The 22352-nt window shown below is 37.2% G+C and overlaps 4 protein-coding genes across 4 annotated transcripts; all 4 read left to right on the forward strand.

Annotated features, from left to right (window-relative positions):
* Positions 1 to 584: 584 nt before the first annotated feature.
* Positions 585 to 2842, forward strand: apoeb (apolipoprotein Eb). The gene is made up of 5 exons (XM_005455259.3): positions 585 to 699; positions 962 to 1027; positions 1126 to 1279; positions 1373 to 1660; positions 1743 to 2842. Exons 2-5 carry the CDS (start codon positions 985 to 987, stop codon positions 2086 to 2088), a joined length of 831 nt encoding a protein of 276 aa, XP_005455316.1. The 5' UTR covers positions 585 to 699; positions 962 to 984; the 3' UTR covers positions 2089 to 2842.
* A 3406-nt stretch (positions 2843 to 6248) lies between these two features.
* Positions 6249 to 7503, forward strand: apoc1 (apolipoprotein C-I). Its single transcript, XM_003450493.4, has 4 exons — positions 6249 to 6369; positions 6851 to 6920; positions 7021 to 7159; positions 7248 to 7503. The coding sequence occupies exons 2-4, from the start codon at positions 6866 to 6868 to the stop codon at positions 7306 to 7308; spliced, it is 255 nt and encodes an 84-aa protein (XP_003450541.1). The 5' UTR covers positions 6249 to 6369; positions 6851 to 6865; the 3' UTR covers positions 7309 to 7503.
* Positions 7504 to 15818: 8315 nt separating this feature from the next.
* apoa2 (apolipoprotein A-II) lies at positions 15819 to 17686 on the forward strand. Its single transcript, XM_003450494.4, has 4 exons — positions 15819 to 15957; positions 16177 to 16221; positions 16749 to 16980; positions 17242 to 17686. The coding sequence occupies exons 2-4, from the start codon at positions 16179 to 16181 to the stop codon at positions 17396 to 17398; spliced, it is 432 nt and encodes a 143-aa protein (XP_003450542.1). The 5' UTR covers positions 15819 to 15957; positions 16177 to 16178; the 3' UTR covers positions 17399 to 17686.
* Positions 17687 to 19705: 2019 nt separating this feature from the next.
* On the forward strand, positions 19706 to 21157 carry apoc2 (apolipoprotein C-II). The gene is made up of 4 exons (XM_003450495.5): positions 19706 to 19821; positions 20089 to 20148; positions 20546 to 20705; positions 20805 to 21157. Exons 2-4 carry the CDS (start codon positions 20100 to 20102, stop codon positions 20887 to 20889), a joined length of 294 nt encoding a protein of 97 aa, XP_003450543.1. The 5' UTR covers positions 19706 to 19821; positions 20089 to 20099; the 3' UTR covers positions 20890 to 21157.
* Positions 21158 to 22352: the final 1195 nt, after the last annotated feature.

The following is a 22352-nucleotide window of genomic DNA, read 5'->3' on the forward strand; positions in this document are numbered from 1 at the left end:
TTGTGAACAGCCTGCTAAGTTATTCAAGCATCTGTAACAAACCTACAATGAGCACTAGAGGGGGGAAACTATTTGCCAATTAGCAATACTGCAATAAAAAGATGACAAAAATTTGCGAATTTGATTTGTGAAATAAACAGCAATGACACTATCTAAAACTTGCGTTTCTGCATGCTCACAAAATGTTCAATTATTTTGGCAACTGTTCAAAACAATTAAAAACGTATGAGCAGGTTACATAAGCTCTTTTTGATACATTATGGATTTATTTGCATTTCATTTTGCACTAATAATCTATACGCCAATAATGGCATTAAATCTCTGACGGAGAAACTTTTACCCTAAAGTTTTTATTTTTATAGATCCTGTGTTTGCTAATAAATTTAAGTATAAAACGTGAAAACGGAATACTGTGACGAATATTTGTCGTTGCGTTGAACGGGGAACTTTTACCCCGTTTATTCTCGTGACAACCAGATTGCTCAATCCCCCCTTCAACAAAACACACCGTTTAGGTTTCGGTGGCACGTTACGCAGAAGAAAACATGATTATCTGCAGACAAATCAACATCATCATCACCATCGCGTGAGCGTGCCCGCGCGATCGCTCTCTGCGCAACACGCGCAGAGACAGCCTCCCAGGGCTATAAAAACCCCCAGTCACCAACTAAAGAGCACGGAGGAATCTCAACCTCACAGGTGAGTGAAAGACGATAGAAAGAACGGAGAAGCATGCTGTCTTCTTTTTTTGATGCCAAGTCTTAGAAATTATGAAGTTTCACTGTAGTTATTGGCTGTGTTTATTTTGCACATATGTGTTAAACCTGAAACTCGAGGTGTATATTTTTTTAATTTCCAGTTTATGTCGTAGTTTATAAAAATACAGTAAATAGTGTGGAAGATGCAAATGTAAATGTTATTTTATTGCTGATTTTCTGAGCTTTCCTTATGCTTTTCATAGGTGTATCTGACTCTCTAACAACCATGAAGGCTGTAGCCCTGATCCTTGCTCTGGCAGTCATCACTGGTAGGTGGACTTACTTGCTGGTTTAGTATTTATCAGTCACACTTTATTATATCTGAGTTACTTTATTTATCCATGCTTTCTATGTGTGCCCATTATAGGCTGCAATGCCCGTGCTGTTCGCCAGGCTGAAGCCACTAAAAATCCATGGGAGGAAAGTGTGGATCGCTTCTGGGAGTACATTGCCAAGCTGGGCCAAAATGCTGATGGAGTTGTGGAGAACCTCAAGGCCTCTCAGCTCAGCAGGGAGTTAGAGTGAGTGAAGTTGATCAATTAATCACTACTTTCCTTTGTTTTTTCTTGCACTGATCTTGCATTGATTAATGTTTCTTGTTCTTCTGCTTCTAGCACTCTGATCACTGACACCATGGCAGAGCTTGAAACATACAAAAATAACATTCAGACCAAGCTGGTTCCCTACACTGAGACCTCCACTGCCCAGCTGTCTCAAGACGTTCAGCTTCTGATCAACAGACTGCAGAAGGACATGCTGGATGCCAAAGAGCGCGGCACTGAGTATCACAGTGAGCTTCAGGCCATAGTGGACCATAACACTGGTGATCTCGAAAGCCGCATCAACACCTTCATCCATAAGCTGCAGAAGCGCCTCAATAAGGACATTGAGGAGATTCGCAAGTAAGTTGGGCAGAAACTTTTAGAATTCTCTCTTGCCTTTAGGAATATAAACTTTAATCCAACCGTTCCTTTCTTATTTTAGCACTGTGGCCACCTACATGGGTGAGATCCAGTCCCGTGCCTCCCAGAACCTGGATACAGTGAAGGAGCATGTTGAGCCCTATGTCCAGCAGGCCAATGACAACACCAATAAGAAGCTGAGTGATATCACCGCTATGTTGCAGACTCAGGCTGAGGGCCTGGGTCAGCAGCTGGAGACCCAGGCTGAGGGCATCAGGACCCAGCTGGAGGCCACTGCAGAGGAACTGCGCACCTCAGTTCAGGGGAAGATTGAAGAGATGACAGAATTGTTCTCCCCCTATGCCACCAAGATCCGTGAGCAGTTTGAGGAGATTGTAGACAAGATCAAGGAGTCAACCACTGCCTAAAGAGAGACTCTGAAAGTGGTAGATGGTTGGTGGAATGGCTACACTGCTGATTTCTTTACACCCAGGTAAAATGAGAAAAGGGGAAAGTTGCTGATGATCTTTACACTAAGTGTTCTAGTGTTCAGGATATGGGGGTTGAATAGAGAGACAAGGGAGGATAAGGTGCAGAACAGTCAGCAGGTGTGTTCTTCCTTCTGCACAGTCACCCTTCCTTATTTTCTCATTGACTCCCTTGATCAGTGAACACAAGCACCATAGTCAATAACAACCTTTCTTATGCAAAAAGACGACAATTATTTGTAATATCCTTTGCTTTTCTACTTTGAATTAACTGTTATATCAGTCTATTCCCACAAGTTTTGTATTCAATTTCTACATTTTGTTTGGTTATTACCGCAGAGTTTCAGCTTGAGCTTGAGATTTCATCCCGTTATCCTCCGATGCACATAACAACATTGTCTTTCATTTCAATAAATGCAGTGAACAACGATGAGTGCTATCTAGTTTCTTCTAGAAGTGATACCGAACCAACAAAAAGGAGTCCTGTTTATTGTTGTTTCTGTGTTGCACTTCACAGAGAAATGGATTGTAAAATTACTTGATGCAAATAATCAGTGAGTAAAATGTAACACCTGTCTGTACTTCACAAGTGTGGTTCACATGTTGTATGCCCACCATGCTGCTCTCTGTAAGTGCACTTTCTTTAACTGCAGTGTGCTGAACAGTGCTGAGAAAATAAAGAACCTAGAAAAAACATTTCCTTTCACTGTTTGTTTTTCTTATCAAACATTAATGAGCAATCTATTATTTAACTTTGGGTTCAGTTACACCTGATGAGTGGAGACAGCTGATGCTGTTGCTGACTATTTTACATAATTACATTACTGCTTTATAATGTAGACGAGATGCAATTAATGTCTGGAAACTGGATTATTTTGCATAACAGTGCTATGGCATTATAAAGTATAAAATCATCTATAAAAGAATAGCAGTCTTGATGGCTTTCACTAGTAAGATTATCAAGCCATTTAAAAAACATAGCGCCCCTGTGCTGCTGTCACATTGTTAGATTTGGCAGTGGTTACATAAGACCATGTGGGTATTTATATAATGGCTTATATAAAGCAGGGGTTAGCACTGTTGCCTCATGTTAAAAAGGTTCTGGGTTCAAAGACCAGCTGGGTCTTACTGTGTTGCTTTTCCTTGTGGTTAAGTTTCCTCTGGGTGTTTCAGTTTCCTCCCACAGTGCAAAAACATGCTTATTAGGTTACTTGACTAATCTAAATTGCTCATTGGTGGAACACATAAAGCATGATGACTTTTATGTCTCTACTTGTCCACTTTGTGATTGACAGGTGACTTGTCAAAAGGGATGGGCTTCAGTTGCAAATCCCCCCACCTACATCTTCCATAGCAATTGCAATAACAAGAACATTTCAAATTAAAGCCAGGCTCCCTCTCTGTACCTCTACTCCACCCTAAGCATCAGTATTTTTTGGTTTGCCTTCCTTGTTCAGCCACCCCCTTACATCCCCCAGTTTACCCTTTTCTAGTCCAAACTTGTTAAAATCTCCCTTGAGATTCCTTTCTCTTGATCCCAGCAGGCATTTGGGAACATTCTGTGCCACAGATTAAATTACCCTTGTGGTGATGGTTATCTTGCCTAAAATTTATTTTATAAGTAAACCACCACCAATATAGAATAAGAGACTTTGACATATATAGAAAACTGCTTATTTTTCCCACCTTTCCCCGTATTTTGCCCAAAACTTTTTTCAACAAGCGGTTTTAGTAGTGGAAGAGGATTTAAACAACAAAATTATGTTTTTTAAACTTCAGTTCAAAGGCACCATTCACAGGAAAAAAGGTGGCGTCAGCTGTCATATGCTGAAAATTGTCCTTTAAATGAAAAAGGGTAAAAATGGCTGTTTAAGCACAGCATGATTTTCTCTTTGAAGTTTGAGCCTGAGGCCAGTAGGGGACACCATTTGTCCCCTGTTCATCTTTTCTTCTCCACTTGAATCCAGGGAACACAAAGATACAGCTGTGTTTTCTTTATTGGGAGAATAAGTAAACTATACGTGCCACATAAAGAAACATAAACGGTGCTTCGAGAGCACACATTTTGAGGATTAAGTTTCTGCAGTCGAGACACAAAATGACTTTAGAAATGTCACTTTATTAGAAAAAAAATACAAATTATTGTGCATGCAACCTGAAATTAAAAGCAATACAAGAATAGTGAAACACAATAAAAATGACTCTTGATGAGAAGTGTAAGATTTGTCCATGTTCCTGCCACACCAAATGTTGGACTCTAATGGAAAAGCTTTGCTAACACTCTACTTACTTTCCCTAACTTTCTACTTTACATCTTTCTTTCTTTTTCAAAATAATCATCACTTCTCTCTGATACAGAAAGTTATATCTATTTTTTTTTCCTGAATTGACTAGATTTAATCAGTTTCTTTTCTCTTCAAAACATGTTTACCCTTTCTATCAGTGCTAAAGGGCATTGCATGTAAACTGAAGAGTGACTAATGATATGACTACGTGTTTATCCTCGGTGAAATCACTTCTTTCAGGAACCAGGGTTTATTTGGAAACAGACAAGTGAAACTCCTACAGTACACACTCAACTGTGTTAAAGGATCAGTCATGGATGGTAAAAACAGGAAAACCACAAGCATCCTGCTACCTCAGCAATTCTGCTCTGTCTGCTGTACTATAGGGTGTCTGCACTCTAAGTGCTAAGAGTTAAAGGAAAAGAAGAAGAAGGAGGGGAAAAAAACCGCAGCTATTTAGCAGGTGCTATCTAGCCCATGACTGCTAGTAACCCCCAAAACATCCCTGCAGAGATTTTACCTCCTTTTAAAACCCCCACTCTTCTCACCATCCTTTTCACCCTCTTCAGAGCTGGCACACAGCATCAGTCACCACAGGGGCCTTGGCCAAACACAAAAACAGCCCTCCTGTAAGCTTGTTATTCCAAATTGTGAGCACACAAGACATGCACTTTCACGCCCTATGCCTCCTACAATTATTCAAGAGGAGTTTCTGTGCACGCAAGCTCAAGCTCATAAATAAGCCCACCAGCCACTCCATTACAAAAGAGATGGAGATGCTGAGGCATGTTAAGTCTCATTTAAGTCAATTAGGCCATTCATCATAGCAGTAACACCTTATAGGCCAAGTCATCAGCAACAAATGGACATTGGCCTTTTGCATCAGACTGCTTGCTGTGAAAACAAAATGTTAAGCAATGAGGTCTTTGAATTGGTAGATGCAGACTTCCTGGCTCTAACTCGGCTCATAATGGGGATTATTGTAGTTCATTCAACTGTACTGTTTTTCCGGTGCAAACTGACAAATTGGAGCATGTATAGTTTTGTCCACTCACTCCTCTTATAAGCAAGGGGAGGTTTGTATAAGACGGATATGAAAAGAAGAACTTTATCTGAACACAAAAGCTGCTTGGGACTTTCTAAAACCAAATAGACAACAAAAGTTGTCATGGTACATAAGTGTTAATGTCCATTAGGGTTGAGCTATTATGACATTATACAGTAGGACTAGGGTTGGGAAAAAAAAAGTTTAGTGTTAAAAATGTGCACCATGTATCATAAGCAGGCGGATTTAACCAGTATTCATTGCAGTCTAGTCACTCTACATTAAAAAGTATTAAAGGCAAAGTTTTTTCATACAATTTAAAATTTGGCCAGAGCTTCAGGTCCAAAGGTGGTTCCATATGGTCAGTTGGTGATGATTATATCACTATTGAACTATGTTCTTCTACGTCATATCGCACCTTATCTATTGAGCTGATGTTGCTTCCATGAAACCACATATCTTCATAATCTTGTGATTTGATTTATTTATTTATTTTAAAAAAAGTATATATACACGTATTGCCTTTGTGCTTTTCAGTGTCTCTTATGCTTTTTTCTACTGCTTGTAATAATAATTACACATTATATTACACTTCATGACTGTAATCTAGAGTCTCTCTCTCTCTTTCTCGCTCTCTCTCTTTTATCACCGCGGTGGATATCACACCATCTTGCTGCATAATGAATTTGAGCACGTCTCTATCACAATCAACATCTCTTCATGTAACTCATGTGCTGGTCAATAAAGGGGGAAGAGACGACTCAAGGTCACCACTTGTACGTGTTGTCTGGTGTTTGCGTCACTCTCCTAAAACCAAGTGCTTATAAAGCAGGACGCACATAGGCTTTTAAAGGCACTTGATTTTTTTTTCTCTTCTGAGACGGAAAAGAGGTATGTATTTTAACTTTTTTAATTCATATTTGTATATGTTTTATTTTATAGGACTAAAAAAGAATCTTTTGAAAGTTTATTAAAAATTCAAGCCTGGTGCAGAGACTTGCGCTTTAATAGAGGAAGAACATGAAATAATTCAAAACCTTTGTTTTTTGTTTTGTTATAGGTGTTTTGTTTTGTTTTGTTTTGTTTTGTTTTGTTTTGTTTTGTTTTGTTTTGTTTTGTTTGAGTGTTTTCTTTTCTTTTCTTTTCTTTAATATAAATATCATGACCAAATGTGTTTTATCGGTAAAATGGTAAATTTTGTAAACTCAAAGTAGAGAAATAACAGCAAAAGGAGCTGTCCAGTCACTTTGGTGCTGACATGCAGAGGAGCAATTTTTAAAGAAAGATTAACGTTAACTGTTTTCCACTTTCATTAGTGATCACCAGCAACTGTGAGAAAAAAGAGAAAAATCTTTCTCTTTTATTTTCTCAGTCATTTACAGCCAAAATGAGACTGTACCTTGCAGTTGCCGTGCTGATGCTGGCTTTTGTGGCATACACAGGTAGGCGACTGTTGGCCTTGAACATATCCTGTTCCAGCCATGCTGTTCTTATTTCACATGATTGAAATTTTCCTCTCATTGAATATGCTTCCATCTACAGAGGCCCAAGATGATACCAGCATTCAGGAAAGGTTTGACAGGTTTGGTCAGAAATTGACTGAAATTGGCCAGTCCCTCGCTGAAAAAACTAAGACTGCCTTCCAAGATCTACACAACAGCGAATTTGGAACCAGCACCAGGTACTCTCACCTACAGGAAATAAGCAGATTTATTCATATAGGCGCACACAGTATTGTATGCCATCTAACTCGTGTTTATTTTGCCCAGGAACTGGTTCACAGATGCCTTTCAGAAGATGAAAGACAAATTGGGGGAAATGAGGCAGTAGAAAAGCAGACAGGAACCTGTCGCTAGCCAGCAACCAGCCTAAGATGCTCACTCTGCTCATGGGTGGCCGATATTTCACATATCACGTTGCTCTACACAGACTAAATAATTATGTTACCTGTAAAGACTGTAATCTTTAATGTTTTTCTTTTTTGAAAAGTGCAATAAAGAAATTACAAATATTTTAAAACATAAATTGTTGGTGATCCTCAATTTGTAGCCATGCAAAGAAAGAAAGAAAGAAAGAAAATATGACATTTGTAATTAATTTATACAAAAAATTATCTATCTATCTATCTATCTATCTATCTATCTATCTATCTATCTATCTATCTATCTATCTATCTATCTATATATATATATATATATATATATATATATATATATATAGAGAGAGAGAGAGAGAGAGAGAGAGAGAGAGACAGACAGATGTATATATATGTATATATATATATGTGTGTGTGTGTGTGTGTGTGTGTGTGTATTGGAGTATTCATTGATTAAAATGTTCTTGATTGTACTGTGGAATGATAGCAGTATCATCTTATAGGCCACATCATCAGCAACAAATGGACATTGGCCTTTTGCATCAGACTGCTTGCTGTGAAAACAAAATGTTGAGCAATGAGGTCTTTGACTTAGACTTCCTGGCTCTAACTCAGGTCACAGTTGTAACAGGGATTACTGTAGTTCATTCTCATTTTGTCATTGCAACTAACTGCCAAAATGGACCACATAAAGTTTTTCCCACTTACTCCTCTTTTAAATGAGGGGAGGTTCGTCTAAGACAGAAAAGAAGGAGTAAAAGTCTGAAAAAGGTAGGACGTGAAAATAGCGAACCAAGACAAAAAGTATAATTTTAGCAAAACAAAAAACAAAAACATTCACGTCTATTAGATAAACTGCTCAGCACTGTATTAAGCACTCAGTTAATTTAAAAGTATCATCTAACATCTAGGTAATGGCGATTACATAATTCAGCACAATGTTTCAATACCTGTTTTTTTCCATTAAAATTTTACTGTTGCTGATGCATAAAAATAAAAGGTGATACAGAACTATACCCTATTATTAAATATGTGTGTGATACAATGAGACTTTTAAGGAAAGGATAATAATATTTATACAATTGCAAATGTTTGTAAGTCAAACCTCTAAATTCCTGAATCAATAAACAACAGAAGTTGCAAAATGCAAGCAAACAAACAAAAAGAACAACTGAAAAAAGTATTTTCAGAGACAGTCTGATCTTAAATATTTACATAATGTTTACATAGACAAATTTCTATTTAGTATTCAGTGCAGTCTAGTCATTAATTATTAAAATGCAATAAAACATTTTTCTTTTTACATAGTTTGAAATGCTGGCCACCCCTCCAGGTTTAAAAGAGCTCCCAAATAGCTCAAGTCAATTGTTAATAATCATATCACTACTGAACTATGTTCTTTTACATCATGAACTTATCCTTTAGGAAGTACATATCTGAATATACTCAATATACAATTTAAATGTGATACATCTTTCTTTCTTTTTTGATCAAAGCATACATTAGAATACATTTCATTACAATTAATGTCTTTCAGAGAGTGCTGTAACTGAGCTCATAGATTTAATTCCTCCACTGTTGCCATGTGCCAACACAAGTCAGACCAGGTACTTAAACTCTACTCCCAAAGACACTGATTATTTTATTAATACAGTTACATCCTCGCTGCATATGACCCTGGAAACTCTGGATACTCCTCTGAAAAACAAAACCTCAAATCAGAAATTCTTGTCTCTCCTGGTATAAACACGCCTTAAATGAGAACCCAAAAGGTGAAGATGAAATTCTGTCTCATTAATGTAGAAGATCCTCATTTACCCTGGAAAAAAGAGTTTGTTGCCCTATAGAAAAAAAAACCCTGTAAAGCTGACTGAAGACAATAAGGACAACCTCTGGGTTTTTTGTTGTCAGGCTGACAAAAAGTCATAGCTCTGTTGAGCTAATGATCAATAAAGCCACTAGTTAAGTCCTCTAATATTAACTAGTAATGACTTCATGAATAACCACACAAATAAAATCCTAAAACTATTAGAAAAATGGATTTAAGATCTTATTTCTGTTGGGGTTTTCTCTTTATTATTGTAGTCTTCACCTTACAAAATAAAATGTCTACAGCCTATTGTTGTGATTTGTCATTTTATAAATAAAATTGAATTGGACTGAATTTTTTTGACATCCTTGTGACTATCGCTAAATGATAATTAAACATTATCCTATACAGTAGTGGTTAATGACTGTAAACTAGAGTTATTTTTCAGCACACAATGTTGTTGAATAATGAAATTGAACACGTCTCTATCGTAATCAGCACCTCTTCATGTACAGAGGCATGAAAAAGTGTCTGTCTCCTTCCTGAGTTCCTATTCCCCTTAATCATAAAAACCTTTATTTGGAAACGGCATTTTGCATTCTTTGTCTAATATTTAAATTTGTCTGATGATCTGAAACATTTAAATGTGACAAACATAGAAAGAAATAGCAAATCGGAAAGGGTGCAAACACTTTTTTTCACACTACTGTAACTACATCAATGCTGGCCACTAAAGTGGGCAGAGACGACTCAAGGTCACCACTTGTCCTTGTTGCATGGTGTTTGCGCCACCCTCCTGAAACTGAGCGTGCTTATAAAGTGAGATGCACATAGATTTTTTAAAGGCATTTCTAAGATGGAAAACAGGTATGTTTTTCATTTTTATTACTAAAACTGAATTTAAAAAAAAAATTAAAATTATTTTACAAGCTGAAAAAGAATCTTTATTTATTACTTTATTAAAACTTTATATACTGGCACAGAGACTTGTAGGTTAATGATGAAGAGCATGAACTATTCTCAGGAAAACATCAACTTTTGGTTTGTTTGCTCGTTTGTTTTGTAGTTATTCATATAGTAAACTTTAATAATTTTAAAAATCAAAATAAGCATTTAACATATGAGACATCTTGTCCAGCCACCTTGGGGCTGACATATAGAGGCGCTTTTTTTTTTATTAAAGAAAGATAAACATTAACTACTTTGCACTTTGATCATCAGAAAAGGCGAAATCAGATAAAAATCTGTTTCTTTTACTCTTTCTCAGTGATTTACAGCCAAAACTGTACCTTGCAGTTGCCATGCTGATGCTGCCTCTTATGGCATACACAGGTAGGCCACTCTTGGCCTTAAACATATCCTGTCTCAGGTGTTCCTTTCTTTGCAATCCTTGTAAATGTTCCTCTCTGTGATTATCACCTCCATCTACAGAGGCTTTTCCAGTTAAAAGTTAGCCGTCTTAACAAATATCAAGTAGAAATATTTTGATTGAAAGTAGAAAAGATGACAAGATCCTGTCACTAGCCTGCAGCTAGCCCTCCAACAACAAGATGCTCACTCTGACCATGGGAGGCTGATATTTCAGATATCATGTTGCTCCACACACATAATTATCTTTGAAGATTTTTTTTCAAGTTTTATTTAAAAAAATGAATTGGTAGTTTCACTTTTTATCCATACAAAAAAAAGAAAGCAGGAAATTCTGTAATGGATTTAAGCACTGAATTAAACGCTTCTTGCCTATTACAGGACGCCATCTATATGCTATGCACACCATTAGATCCTAACTGGAAGTTTTTAAACTCTCACTTATTACTTAAACACCATGGAAAATCAATAACAACCTAAGAGGTATGATTCATTTTAACAGATGAAATTATTTATGCAAAAGATGAAGTCTTGATGAAGATCAGAGAAGATAGATAGATAGATAGATAGATAGATAGATAGATAGAGAGAGAGAGAGAGAGAGAGAGAGAGAGGGAGAGAGAGAGAGAGAGAGAGAGAGAGATAACAAGCCTGAACCATGAAATAAGAAAATTGTATTTTTTGACACTGTGTTTATTGAATTTATTAACAATTAAAAATCAAATAGGAATTTGTATATATGATTTAAAAATTACATTGGTTTCAGTGTTGTGATTTATTACATTGACATACAAGCTTCTCCCATAGAGATTGGGTGTGGATCTCAACCATTCGGGAGCGGGTTCTAAGTAGAGCTGCTACTCGTCCACATCAAAAGGAGTCAGTTGAGGTGTTTCAGGCATCTGACAAGAATTCCTCCTGAGCACCTCCTGGGTGAGGTGTTCTGGGCATGTCCCACCGGGAGGAGGTCCAGGAGCAGACCCAGGACACGCTGGAGAGATTATATCTTTTGGCTGGTGTGGGAACTGAGAACCTTGGTCCTTGGTGTTCCCCTGGACAAGCTAGAGGAGGTGGCTGGGAAGAGGGAGGTCTGGGCTTTTTATGCTTGGGCTGCTGCCCCCGCAACCCAGCTCCGGAAAAGCAGAAGAAAATGGATGGATGAGTGAATGGATGGATGGATGGATTATTGCTCACATTTTGTTTATTTTAAATTAAATAAATGATCTAAAACACATGTTTCAAACAAGTGCCAGAGACTGTCAAATTGATTAAAATAAATAAACACATAAATGAAAATTATGTTACAAAATAAAACTGGTTGGAGTATCAAGTGACTAAAACCAATATTGTTTTGATACATCATTTCAATGTGTCTGCTCAAATTATTTTTGTTTTTTATAGAACTACATAACTGTGCTTTCTGTGAAACTAAAACTCTGTCATAACATTTACATATTCCAGTTTTGGCCATTCTAAAAACAAGAAAAAGTCTGTTAACCACCTTTGAAATACTTCCAGAATTCAGGCCTGCATATTGTTATATGAACTTTTTTAATCACCTACCATTACTATATGTGGAATGTCTAAGTAAATTTAGTGAATTGTTTATTTATTTACCAATGGCCATTAAAAATCTAAGTTTTTCAAAGGCTACCAAGTAGCATCTAATAGATATTAATGAATTTGTGTCAGAAATTTGTACCAAAGGTCAAGTGCCAGCATGGCTTTGTGCATTTCACAACACCTGGGATAAACCACTGTTTATGATGAGTTAATAATCAACCAGTTGTTCCAGTTCATTGATTTCTGTTTCTGTGAAGAGAACAGCCTGACAGAGGTCAGCTGCTGGTGCAGACATGGGCACGCAGGTAAAGCTGCAAAGCTTTAATGTTCTTGAAGGTGAGATCTTTTGCAAAGCATACATCACTTTGATCTTACTGCACCTTATAAACTGGCAGTTTCTGCATTGTAATAGTTTTTCTTCTAAGTTCTTTTTTTCTAAGTTGCAGCCTTTTCAGGGACACACATGCACATTGTTTACTTTGCGCTGTCCAGATGTTTAACATAAAGCAATTTAATGACAAGGGCAATGGAATCTTGATCCAGCGTATTTAGACAGCTGCAAGACCAGGTTTGTGAGTACAGTGCGCTTATGAAACATAATCTGAACATTAGTGTTGAGCTGTTTCCATATGGAACAATCTGCAAGAGAAGACTCTGAGTACTACAAGACAACATCGATTTTATGGTGGACTCTGGACACAGAAATGTTTTGCTTAGCTGAAAATGTTTATCTATCTGAACCTTTTGCTCCTGATTTTCACTTAAAATCTGTGGTGCTGGAAGAGAGACTTTGACTTCTCTGTAAATACAGCGCATATCAGCATCTGCCAAAAATGGGGTGAGATATCTAAATCAAAGCATGTTTGCTCAGTTGTTGAACTCAGCTTAGGTTGATCATAAAAAGATACCAAGAGTTTGGGATTTGATTAAAAAAAAAAGATTTTACCAACATTCACAATGCAATACAGTGTTATTCAACAGGAAAAAGAAATTATAACACATTGCAAATGGTAGATCTGTGTTAGATGGATGAAACCAAGCAAAAGTTCCAACTTTCAAAAAGGTATAAAGCTTGGAAAAAAACCCCCAACAAGAACTAAAACTTAACTCAAAATATCCCTGGCAGGTGTGAGTGGTTTTCTTACCTAAGACAACAAAACATTTTAAAGTCAAATTAGGGAGAAAATAAAACCATAATAAGACTTGTTTATTTGCTGCCGGTGAATCAAAGAAAAAAAACAACTGAGGAATGATCATCCGATCAGGACCAATGTTCCATTACCAAGGTTACCAAATACAAATAAAGTGGCTAGATAACATTTGGTTCATTTAACTCCTGTTGACCAGAGCCAGAGGAAATGGTAAAATATACTCTTTTGATCATGGTAGTTTTAATGACAATGCACAAACTGACAAATTTTATTTTGAAATCTGTGCTTTTGTTTATAGCTGTTAAAGAAAAAGAAACAGTATGTTTTGATATAATCTGCTGAGAAGTTTGTTGTTTTGGCATCCAACATGAATTGCATATGGACTGTGCTGACAAAGAGTTCTGTTATATTGATAATAATATGATAAACTGTTATGATGTCTGTTTTTTTTACTTCTCCATGACAGCCCCATATAAAAGCACTTCTTTTCAGTCTTTTCTTACTAATGCAAGGTATGACTTTACAAATATCTAACTACATCTTCAGGATTGATTCAGTCATTTCTGATCTCTTTTTGTTTTGTTCTAATTGACTGACAAGCATCTTTTTTTGCAGCATGTGGGCCACTTCTGGCCCAAATAGAGCCCGCAAAAGAACCTGACTCACCAGGACTACTGCAGAAGCTGGCAGCGAGGGTCAGGTATGTCAGAAAAAAAAAAAAAAAACTGCTGACGACTGAATACAGTTCATACAGTTCATTCATAGAACTCTTTGTAAATGATCAGTCAATTAGCAGAATCAATTATCAGAATTGTTAGAATATTTAGTTTGATTTCACTGTGGCAAAAAGTTTGCACAATAACATATTTGCTTGTGTATTACATGTACTTTGCTGCTTTTATCTCACAGGGCAGCCAAAAATAAAGTCCTGGCAATTGGGGAACTAGCGCAAGGCTTTGCTGCTGCTTATTATGAAGACCACATTCAACCGGTGACTGACAGCTATGTTGAATGGGCCTCTGGTGTCAAAAGCTCAGTGTGGGAGAAGATTCAGACTACCATCGACCACTACACACCGTTTAACACAACTCAAGTTGATTAACTCACTCAAGACAAACGAAAAGCTGAGAGTAAATCAGTATTCTTACTAAAAGTCATGGCTTCAAATCTTACCCATCACTGCTGAAGTGATCATATTTTAATGTTTATCATTAGGCTTGTACTAATGTACGATGCATAAAAAATCAAATGAGTTGTTAATAAATATCCTTACAACATCATCTGTTTGCCTCTGCTGCAGGTTTTAAAGGTTTTGTATTTGTTTGTTTTTCTTAAACAAAGAGCACACCAACTGAATCCAATTAACCAACATTTTGGTTTTAATCAAAACTGAAAAGCTTGTCTTGCTGATTATGTGGGTACACATAATCAGCAATTGAGGAACAAATTGTGTTGAGGAACAAATAAAACAATAATCTACATTTGAATAAGGGAATATCTTGGATATCTTGTTGGATATGTTTGGTTTTTTTGTTTTTTTGTTTTTTTAAACAAAGTTGAAGCCTTAACTTTGTATCTGTCGTGCTGACCTTTACTCCAGAAAAATGGATCCTGGGCGGTAGGTAGAAAAGGGCACCTGTAACCGGAAGGTCGCCGGTTCGATCCCCGGCCTCTCTGTCCTGGTCGTTGTGTCCTTGGGCAAGACACTTTACCCTACCACCTACTGGTGTTGGCCAGAGGGGCCGATGGCGCGATATGGCAGCCTCGCTTCTGTCAGTCTGCCCCAGGGCAGCTGTAGCTACAACCGTAGCTTGCCTCCACCAGTGTATGAATGTGAGCGTGAATGAATAATGGCATTATAAAGCGCTTTGGGTGCCTTGAAAAGCGCTATATAAATCCAATCCATTATTATTATTACAAGTCACACACAGGTGCATTAATTGACAAGTAAAACAGTTTTCAATCACTACTTGGTAACGCTTCCCTTTACCAAAACTCAAGCATTAAATGTATGTGGATATGTGAAAAATAAGCTTAAAAAGAAGAAAGAAACAGTGAGATGAACAGATACAGAAGATAAACTTTTTAAAAACACCATTGAAAAGAGAACTGATCACATTGCATGCAGGGTATTAGGATGAAAGGTGAGGACAGAATTCCCAGCAGATATTGCTCAGTACAATGCGTCGGGGCAGGTTCTAGATGATTGACCTGCTGACCATTTGACACCAATATCTGAGTACACATTATAAAATCTGCTGTTAAAAAAGTGCTGATTATCAAGAGCCAATACAGTTAACGTTATCTTTTGTTATAACAGATACAGACACACGAGCTGCTTTAGTTTTTTCTATGAAATGAAATATAATTGCTATGACATTCTGCAAACACACAACTTCCACAGTGCCACAGTGCATCCTGCCATATGGATAAGGATAAATGTACATTTCCGAAAGATTACATAACAACTAAGCCATATTTCCACATTCTGTATTTAAGGAATGTCATGTACACTGGACTTTGTGTAGGTGTATGTCTGTGTGTGTTTGCGTGCATGTGCATGCAAGCATGTGTGTGTCTGCTCATCAGATGACGTTTGTTTGCAGTCCCCCCCTATATCTTCCTGTCCAGATGTGCGCTCTGAGTTACAGACAACTCGGTTTGAGAGAAGACTGTCACTTCTTGGATCTGTGCATCCAACGCAACAGCAGGTAATCCCTTTTTTCTTCCTGCAGCTGCCCTTGCAGCTTCTCTTCCGCAACTACAGAGTAGATTTCACTAAAACAGCTTTTCATGAAAAATTTGGGAATGCAGCTTTACATGTTAACAATTTCATCACCTTGTTCATGATCTTCAGCTGTTAAAATATGAAAACTATTCAATAAGTTGAAATGTGAATTTCATGCACTTTTTTTTCTTTTGTCTTTCAGAAATGAATGCAAAATACATTTTTGCACTGATCTTGGTGCTGCAGGGTAAGTCACCCTGTAAACCTTAAATGTTCTGTAACAGTTAAGATTCAGTCAGGCTTTTGAGCAAATCGAGTTTGATGTGACTGTTTTTAATAATGTTTGATTGGCCCAGTCTAACATGCTTTTATTGCATTCAGGGATTTAATGGACACTGTTTCATGGATGACTGCTACACGTATTTATATGTAGCTGACATGCAAGACAAGTGCTTAATTTTATAATACAGTGGGCTGCCGTAGCAGAAAAAATTTCAACTTTAAATACTGACCAAGGAAATCTGATACTCAGAGTGAGGTGCCAAGATATGTGGGACAGTTTTTCTTTGGCTTTTAAAAAACATTTACGCACTGACCCCCTAAATAGTTGTATAGAGAAATTTCCCAGTGCAAGAATTTATATTTATTTTTGTTGTCTTTTTTTTTTTTTTTACATGTGCAAACATCAGTAATTATTGAATTTAATTGCAACTGTTTTTAATACTCCTGGTTCTCAAATCTCTCTCTAAAAATCTCAACTCTATTGCCTTCCAGTCTCTATGAGCCTGTGTACAGTTGTCGAACCATCGCCAGAAATGGTTGACTTGTATAACACCCACAAAGCCACATTCATGAAGAGACTGATGAACTTTTACAACAAGGTGCACGCTGCTGCCACTCCTGTTTTGGAGGGCATACGTGACAATGAGCATGCACAGGATGCCAGGGAATTTGCTGAAAATCTGCAGAGCAAGCCTGAGTTCCAAACCTTTATGAAAGTTGCCACGTAAGTTTTGACCTATAACTATCCTGGTAATGTGCTTAATGTTTCACAGGCGGCTCAAAAAAAAAAAAAACCCTTTCTAAGCTGCTAATGTCATGTCAACTTGAAACATAATTTGCTATTAGATGCTACTTAATTAATGTTTAGATTTCACAGTTTCTGCACAAACACATACACACAGTTTTTATGGTTTTGCTGATTTGTTTGGTAAATTCTTCAACCATGGATACTTTTAAAATCATCCATTTTCCCTCTTTTCATCAGTGCCATCCGTCAGGAAGCAGGTCCCTTAGTGGACAGGGCTCGCACAGCAGCACTGGGTGTCTATGAACACTACCTGCGCCCCCACATTGGCATCACCCTGGGCAGGGGCATTGACCATGCTAAATCGTTCCTGGACGAAGTCCTGCCTGCTGAGTAAAGAAGACCAACTGGAGCAAACTGCCTCTCAGCAGTCCTTGTTAGATGATAGTTCATAGTAACTACACCGGAGAGGAGCAAAGAAGAATACAAATACAATTCTTTGCCTCCTTTAAATCAAAATATTTGTCCAATCATGCAGAGTTAAAACCATGAAAAACATGTCAACACCACATATGCAAATTGTGCATGTACAGTATTTTATGTTTGAAACACTAACCAGAGTTTGTGTGTGACTGTGTATGTAATGTGGGTGTGTTCAATAAAATGAAGTGAAAACTCTCTGAAATATGTTTCTTCATATATACAGCTTAATTTTGTTGTACAAATGATCCTCTCCTGTTATGATATGAGGAAAAAGTTCTAGGCTTTAATAATTCTGTTATTTCACAATCTTCTAATGTATTTTTTAAAGTATGGATAGAGTTTTTTTCATACATTTCATACTTTTAATTATGAAGAAAACACATCATTTATTACAACATAAATTTGAAAAGAAAACTTAATTAAACACCTTGGGTTTATTTTTTACCCACAATGCTTTTGCAGTGAGCTGTCACCTTGATAAAACTGGAAATATGATGAAAAGGTGGTGCTTTAAACACATACTGCAAGCTAATGATATCATTAATACTCTGAAATAAGTCAAACTCTGTCCCCTGAACAGTGAATTTGTATAATCCCATATGAAAACTTTTTTTAGTGACAGAAATACTGAAAACACATTATTAATGTGTCTTTTGTATCTTTACATAAATGGATTATTAACCTAAAATTGCTGGGGAAAAAACTGTACAATAACCTCAGACATTTTTATTTTAATTACCTTTCCATAATTTGAATATTGATACAGGTTTAGAACTTTGCAAGAACATGTGGAATATCTGCCTTATTCTACTCATATGAGTAGCAAACAAATACTCTTCCTGCGTTCACAACATGACAGCAGAAATCACTGATTGAATTTATAATGCAACAATACAGCAATGTTATTTTCAGCTACAGCGATAACCATGCCGAGATGAGCCATCACAGCGTTTATTCAGTTGGTTTGAATCAAAAGTGCAAATTCTCAAACAGTTTGAACCCTACTGCTGCCCACAGCTGCACTCAACTGACCTGAGTTCTTGGGGTCGCACACAACATGACATGTGAGACTGGAACACATGATTGGATTGAATGTTTACTTAGGCCTCCATCAACATGCAGACATCACAGGGGAAAGCTCTTAACTCCAACAAATAAAAGAGATAAAACAGGTTTTTTTGTCACATTAACAATTATTCCCAGCACAAACTGAAATGTTGATAAACCAGTCTCCTTGTGAATTCTGGCAAATTCTGTCTGCTCCAAAAAGAGATCGAAACATCTCACAAATTCAATATTTTCGTAGGTCAGAATTTTATTTGAAATTGTTTCCTCATAAAATCGTTTTTACTCTGGCTGAAAAAAAAAAGCAACAAATCAACAGCATGTGATTGATGTTGACAAAACTGTCTGGACTCTGAATTCTGTTCACCAAATGTTCACCCATGGCAAGCAAGAAACTGTCACTTATTACCCAGAGCCACAATATTTACTTTAATATATAACCACAGCCTCGAGGCTAAAAAGACAGATTTTGTCTCAAGAATGAATATTATAATTATGTTATAATTATTAGGGAAAATAGGAAATAAAGAGCACCAGCTTTAGACTTGCATTTTCATTTCAAATTGAACAGAATCAAGGAGGGAATTCAATGTTTTCCACATGCAACTGTGACCAAACTTCTCCTTTTCTGAAGGTTTTCAGAGTTTCTCTTTGTTCTAAAAAAAAAAGATATTCTTAAGAGTTTTCAATGCGACATCATATATTCATTAATGTGGCCTAACTGTTTCATAACCAGAATCAGTGTGGGGGACGTGTTCAGCACACTTTAGACTTTGGGCCATTTTAAAAGGACTTGGGACAGTTGCAGTGTGTCATGAATGACTGAGTCTTGTTATACAAATCTAAAGTGCCTCCTTATGTAGACTGTGAACAGCACAAGGAGTAACAGTCTGCTGATACTGACCTTATCAATGGAAAATAATTGACTGGGCCACATTTACATGTCAGTATTCTTCTACAATGCTGTTTTTAGTCTATACTATTAAAGTCACTCCTGACCACAGCTGTGCTTACCACTGTTACAAGTACCTTGTCATGCTTTATTTACTATCCTTGAATTTGCATTATCCCAATATCTGCTTTATCAAGACACAATGATGAACAACTCCAAAAAAACGTACAGCTGACAGCAGTCCAGGTTTATCTCCCACAGAGTGCACTTTGGCTCTGAGAGCAACAAGTCACCACTTTTACACTCCTATATAAACAGGCTGGGCCGGCACTACCTCTTACTTTGTTTTCTTTTCGCAGTCACTTCTGCAGAGGAATAGAGTGAGTACCAACACTTTTGATTCATTCACTGAGCAGTTTTAAAATAGATGCATGCTGTTTCACTGTATATGAGAAAAAGCCGAAAGATGACCTAACCTTTTGGGAGATCTTCTGTTTTTTAATGTTAGAAGTGGACTAAAACAACATATATGCACAGTTAATATAACAAATACATCTGCTGGATGAGTGGGTAAATCTTGGACAATGTCTCACCCTAGTGGATGGAAAGAAGGGAGCTTCAAATGTTTTTTTCCTCTACACTCACAGATCCAAGGACCATGAATAAGCTGCTGGTTATCACCGTGGTTGTTGCACTTTTTGCACTCAGTAAGTCTGTTCTCAGAGAATAAAACCAACAACACAAAATGTATAATAGGCCAGGAGGTTTTTATGAATCAGTGATAATAAAACTGTAAGCTTTTCAATTCTAACCTGTTTGTAACATAAGTGAGATCTCTACAGAGTAATAATGAGTTCAAGAAAATGGATACAAACCAAATGACTAAATGATATGTTGTTTTTCATAGTGGTTAAAACTGAAATTCACATCACATATTCGGATATAGAAAAGCTATTGAATGCAATGACATACCATCTTTAGCAGGAAATGCAAGTTTTGTTTTTTTTAAGTGAAGACATTAGGGTGAAAGACTTTTCTTCTTCTCTGTCTTTTTTGCCTCTCGTGTCTTTAACCCTCTAACTAATGTGGCCTGTTTTTGCATAGGTGCTGAAAGCTTCCGTGTGCCAAGGCAGGTTGATGAGGAAGAGCAGGGGACCATCACAAAAATAACAGATACTGTCAAGTCCTACTATGCAGGTGCGGTCAACACTGCCAGTGAATACCTGGAACAGATCAAAGGCCTGAAGCTGGAGGAGAAGGCAAAGTAAGACATTTTGATATTAAGATATTTATATAATAAACATGAATTTAAAAAATGTTCATTTTAATCTAAAACTGCTCTCATTCTGTGTTTTTACCACAGGAATCTTTACACTGAAACTTCCAACATTATGAGCACCTATCTTGGCATTGCACAGGACCAGCTTTACCACATTTTTCACCATTAATAGTGAAAAAAAAAGTTAGCCAATGACCTCCACAACGTTACGTGGCTGTGTAAGGACTTTCAACCCCCACAAGAAAGGTTCAGAATTCATTTTACATTCTGTGCTTGGCGATACTCTCCCCACACGCAAGTGTCACACTCTCTAACACAATGGACGAGGTGCATTTTGTAGCACTTTCTCAATCCACTGCATTGGAGGTAAATAATGATAACCACCCAATGGGGACTTTAGTCCTTTGAAAAACAACTAAGAGCTTGGAAAGAGAAAATGGACATGAGAATTTGGCAAGTACAAGAAAGGGAGCATTTTAAGATCTGCTACCACCTGCTGATATGCTTCTTTCCTCACAGTACCATGGCATCTCTGAATAAATTTCAGTGTTTGTTATATCTTGAAATAAAATATTTATACTAAAAAAAAACATAAACAGGTGTCTGTGGTTGGTACATGGTATTTTTGTGAAGTGTTTGATGTAGTAAATTCAGCCCATTTTGCCCCCGTCTGTTTGTGTAAGATCAGTGTCATCTTTCAACTCAGTGATGCAAAAGGTCGTGATTTTGTCTGAACGAATCTGCAGTGAGACACAAGACTTTTATCGGCTCAGGCAGCAGAAGAACAGAGGCTTCTGTTGTAATTAATAATGGATGAAAAGAAACAACATGCAAAATGTGAGCGGTGGGAAATTGACAGAGATGAATAAACAACAAAGACTCTGAAGTTTGTTTTATGGATACTGACAATCAGTGATGCAAGAGCAAGTGATTTTTAATTAATGCACAAATCTACAACATGCAGCTTCCTCTGAAGCTATTACCAACAGAAACAAACCAAGCAAAAAAAAAAAATCTGCTTTAAAGAATCTTGTCTTGTGTAGTCGTTGCAAAGGATATAAACTGCATCAGAGAACCACAGAACAAATTACACATTTGTGTGGGTTTTAAGGACTACAGTGTTCCAACGCTACCACTGCTGGTTTATCTACAATGACTATAATCACTGGAACAAAAAGAATAGACAAATATCAATATTAAAATAATGGTTTTAGATCCTTGAGTTGCAACTGAACATGCATACAGATCTGTCCAGAGTGGATGAGTGTGAAAGGAGCTGCATTCTCCAGTGTTTTCTCCTCTATCCATTAGTTTTCTTAACCTTCTTGTCCAATTGAGGCTCACATAAGGGGAGCAGCCTATCATAGGTGGCATAAGGTGAAGGCAGATGACAGTCTGGACAGGCTGCCAGTCAACTGCAGGGTTAACACATAGAGATGAGCAGTGATTCCCAGTTACAGCAGAATATAGAATCTCCAATTAACCAAACGCACATGTCTCTGGGCTGTGAGAGAAAGCTGAAGCACTCAGTGAGAATTCATGCAGGCACAGGCAGAACATGCAAACTCCACACAGAAAGGCCCCGGCTGGCTGGTGGCTTCAAACGCAGGACCTTCAATTCCAGCTTTGATT

The sequence above is a fragment of the Oreochromis niloticus genome, linkage group LG11, assembly GCF_001858045.2.
Source record: "Oreochromis niloticus isolate F11D_XX linkage group LG11, O_niloticus_UMD_NMBU, whole genome shotgun sequence".
NCBI classification, from domain to species: domain Eukaryota; kingdom Metazoa; phylum Chordata; class Actinopteri; order Cichliformes; family Cichlidae; genus Oreochromis; species Oreochromis niloticus.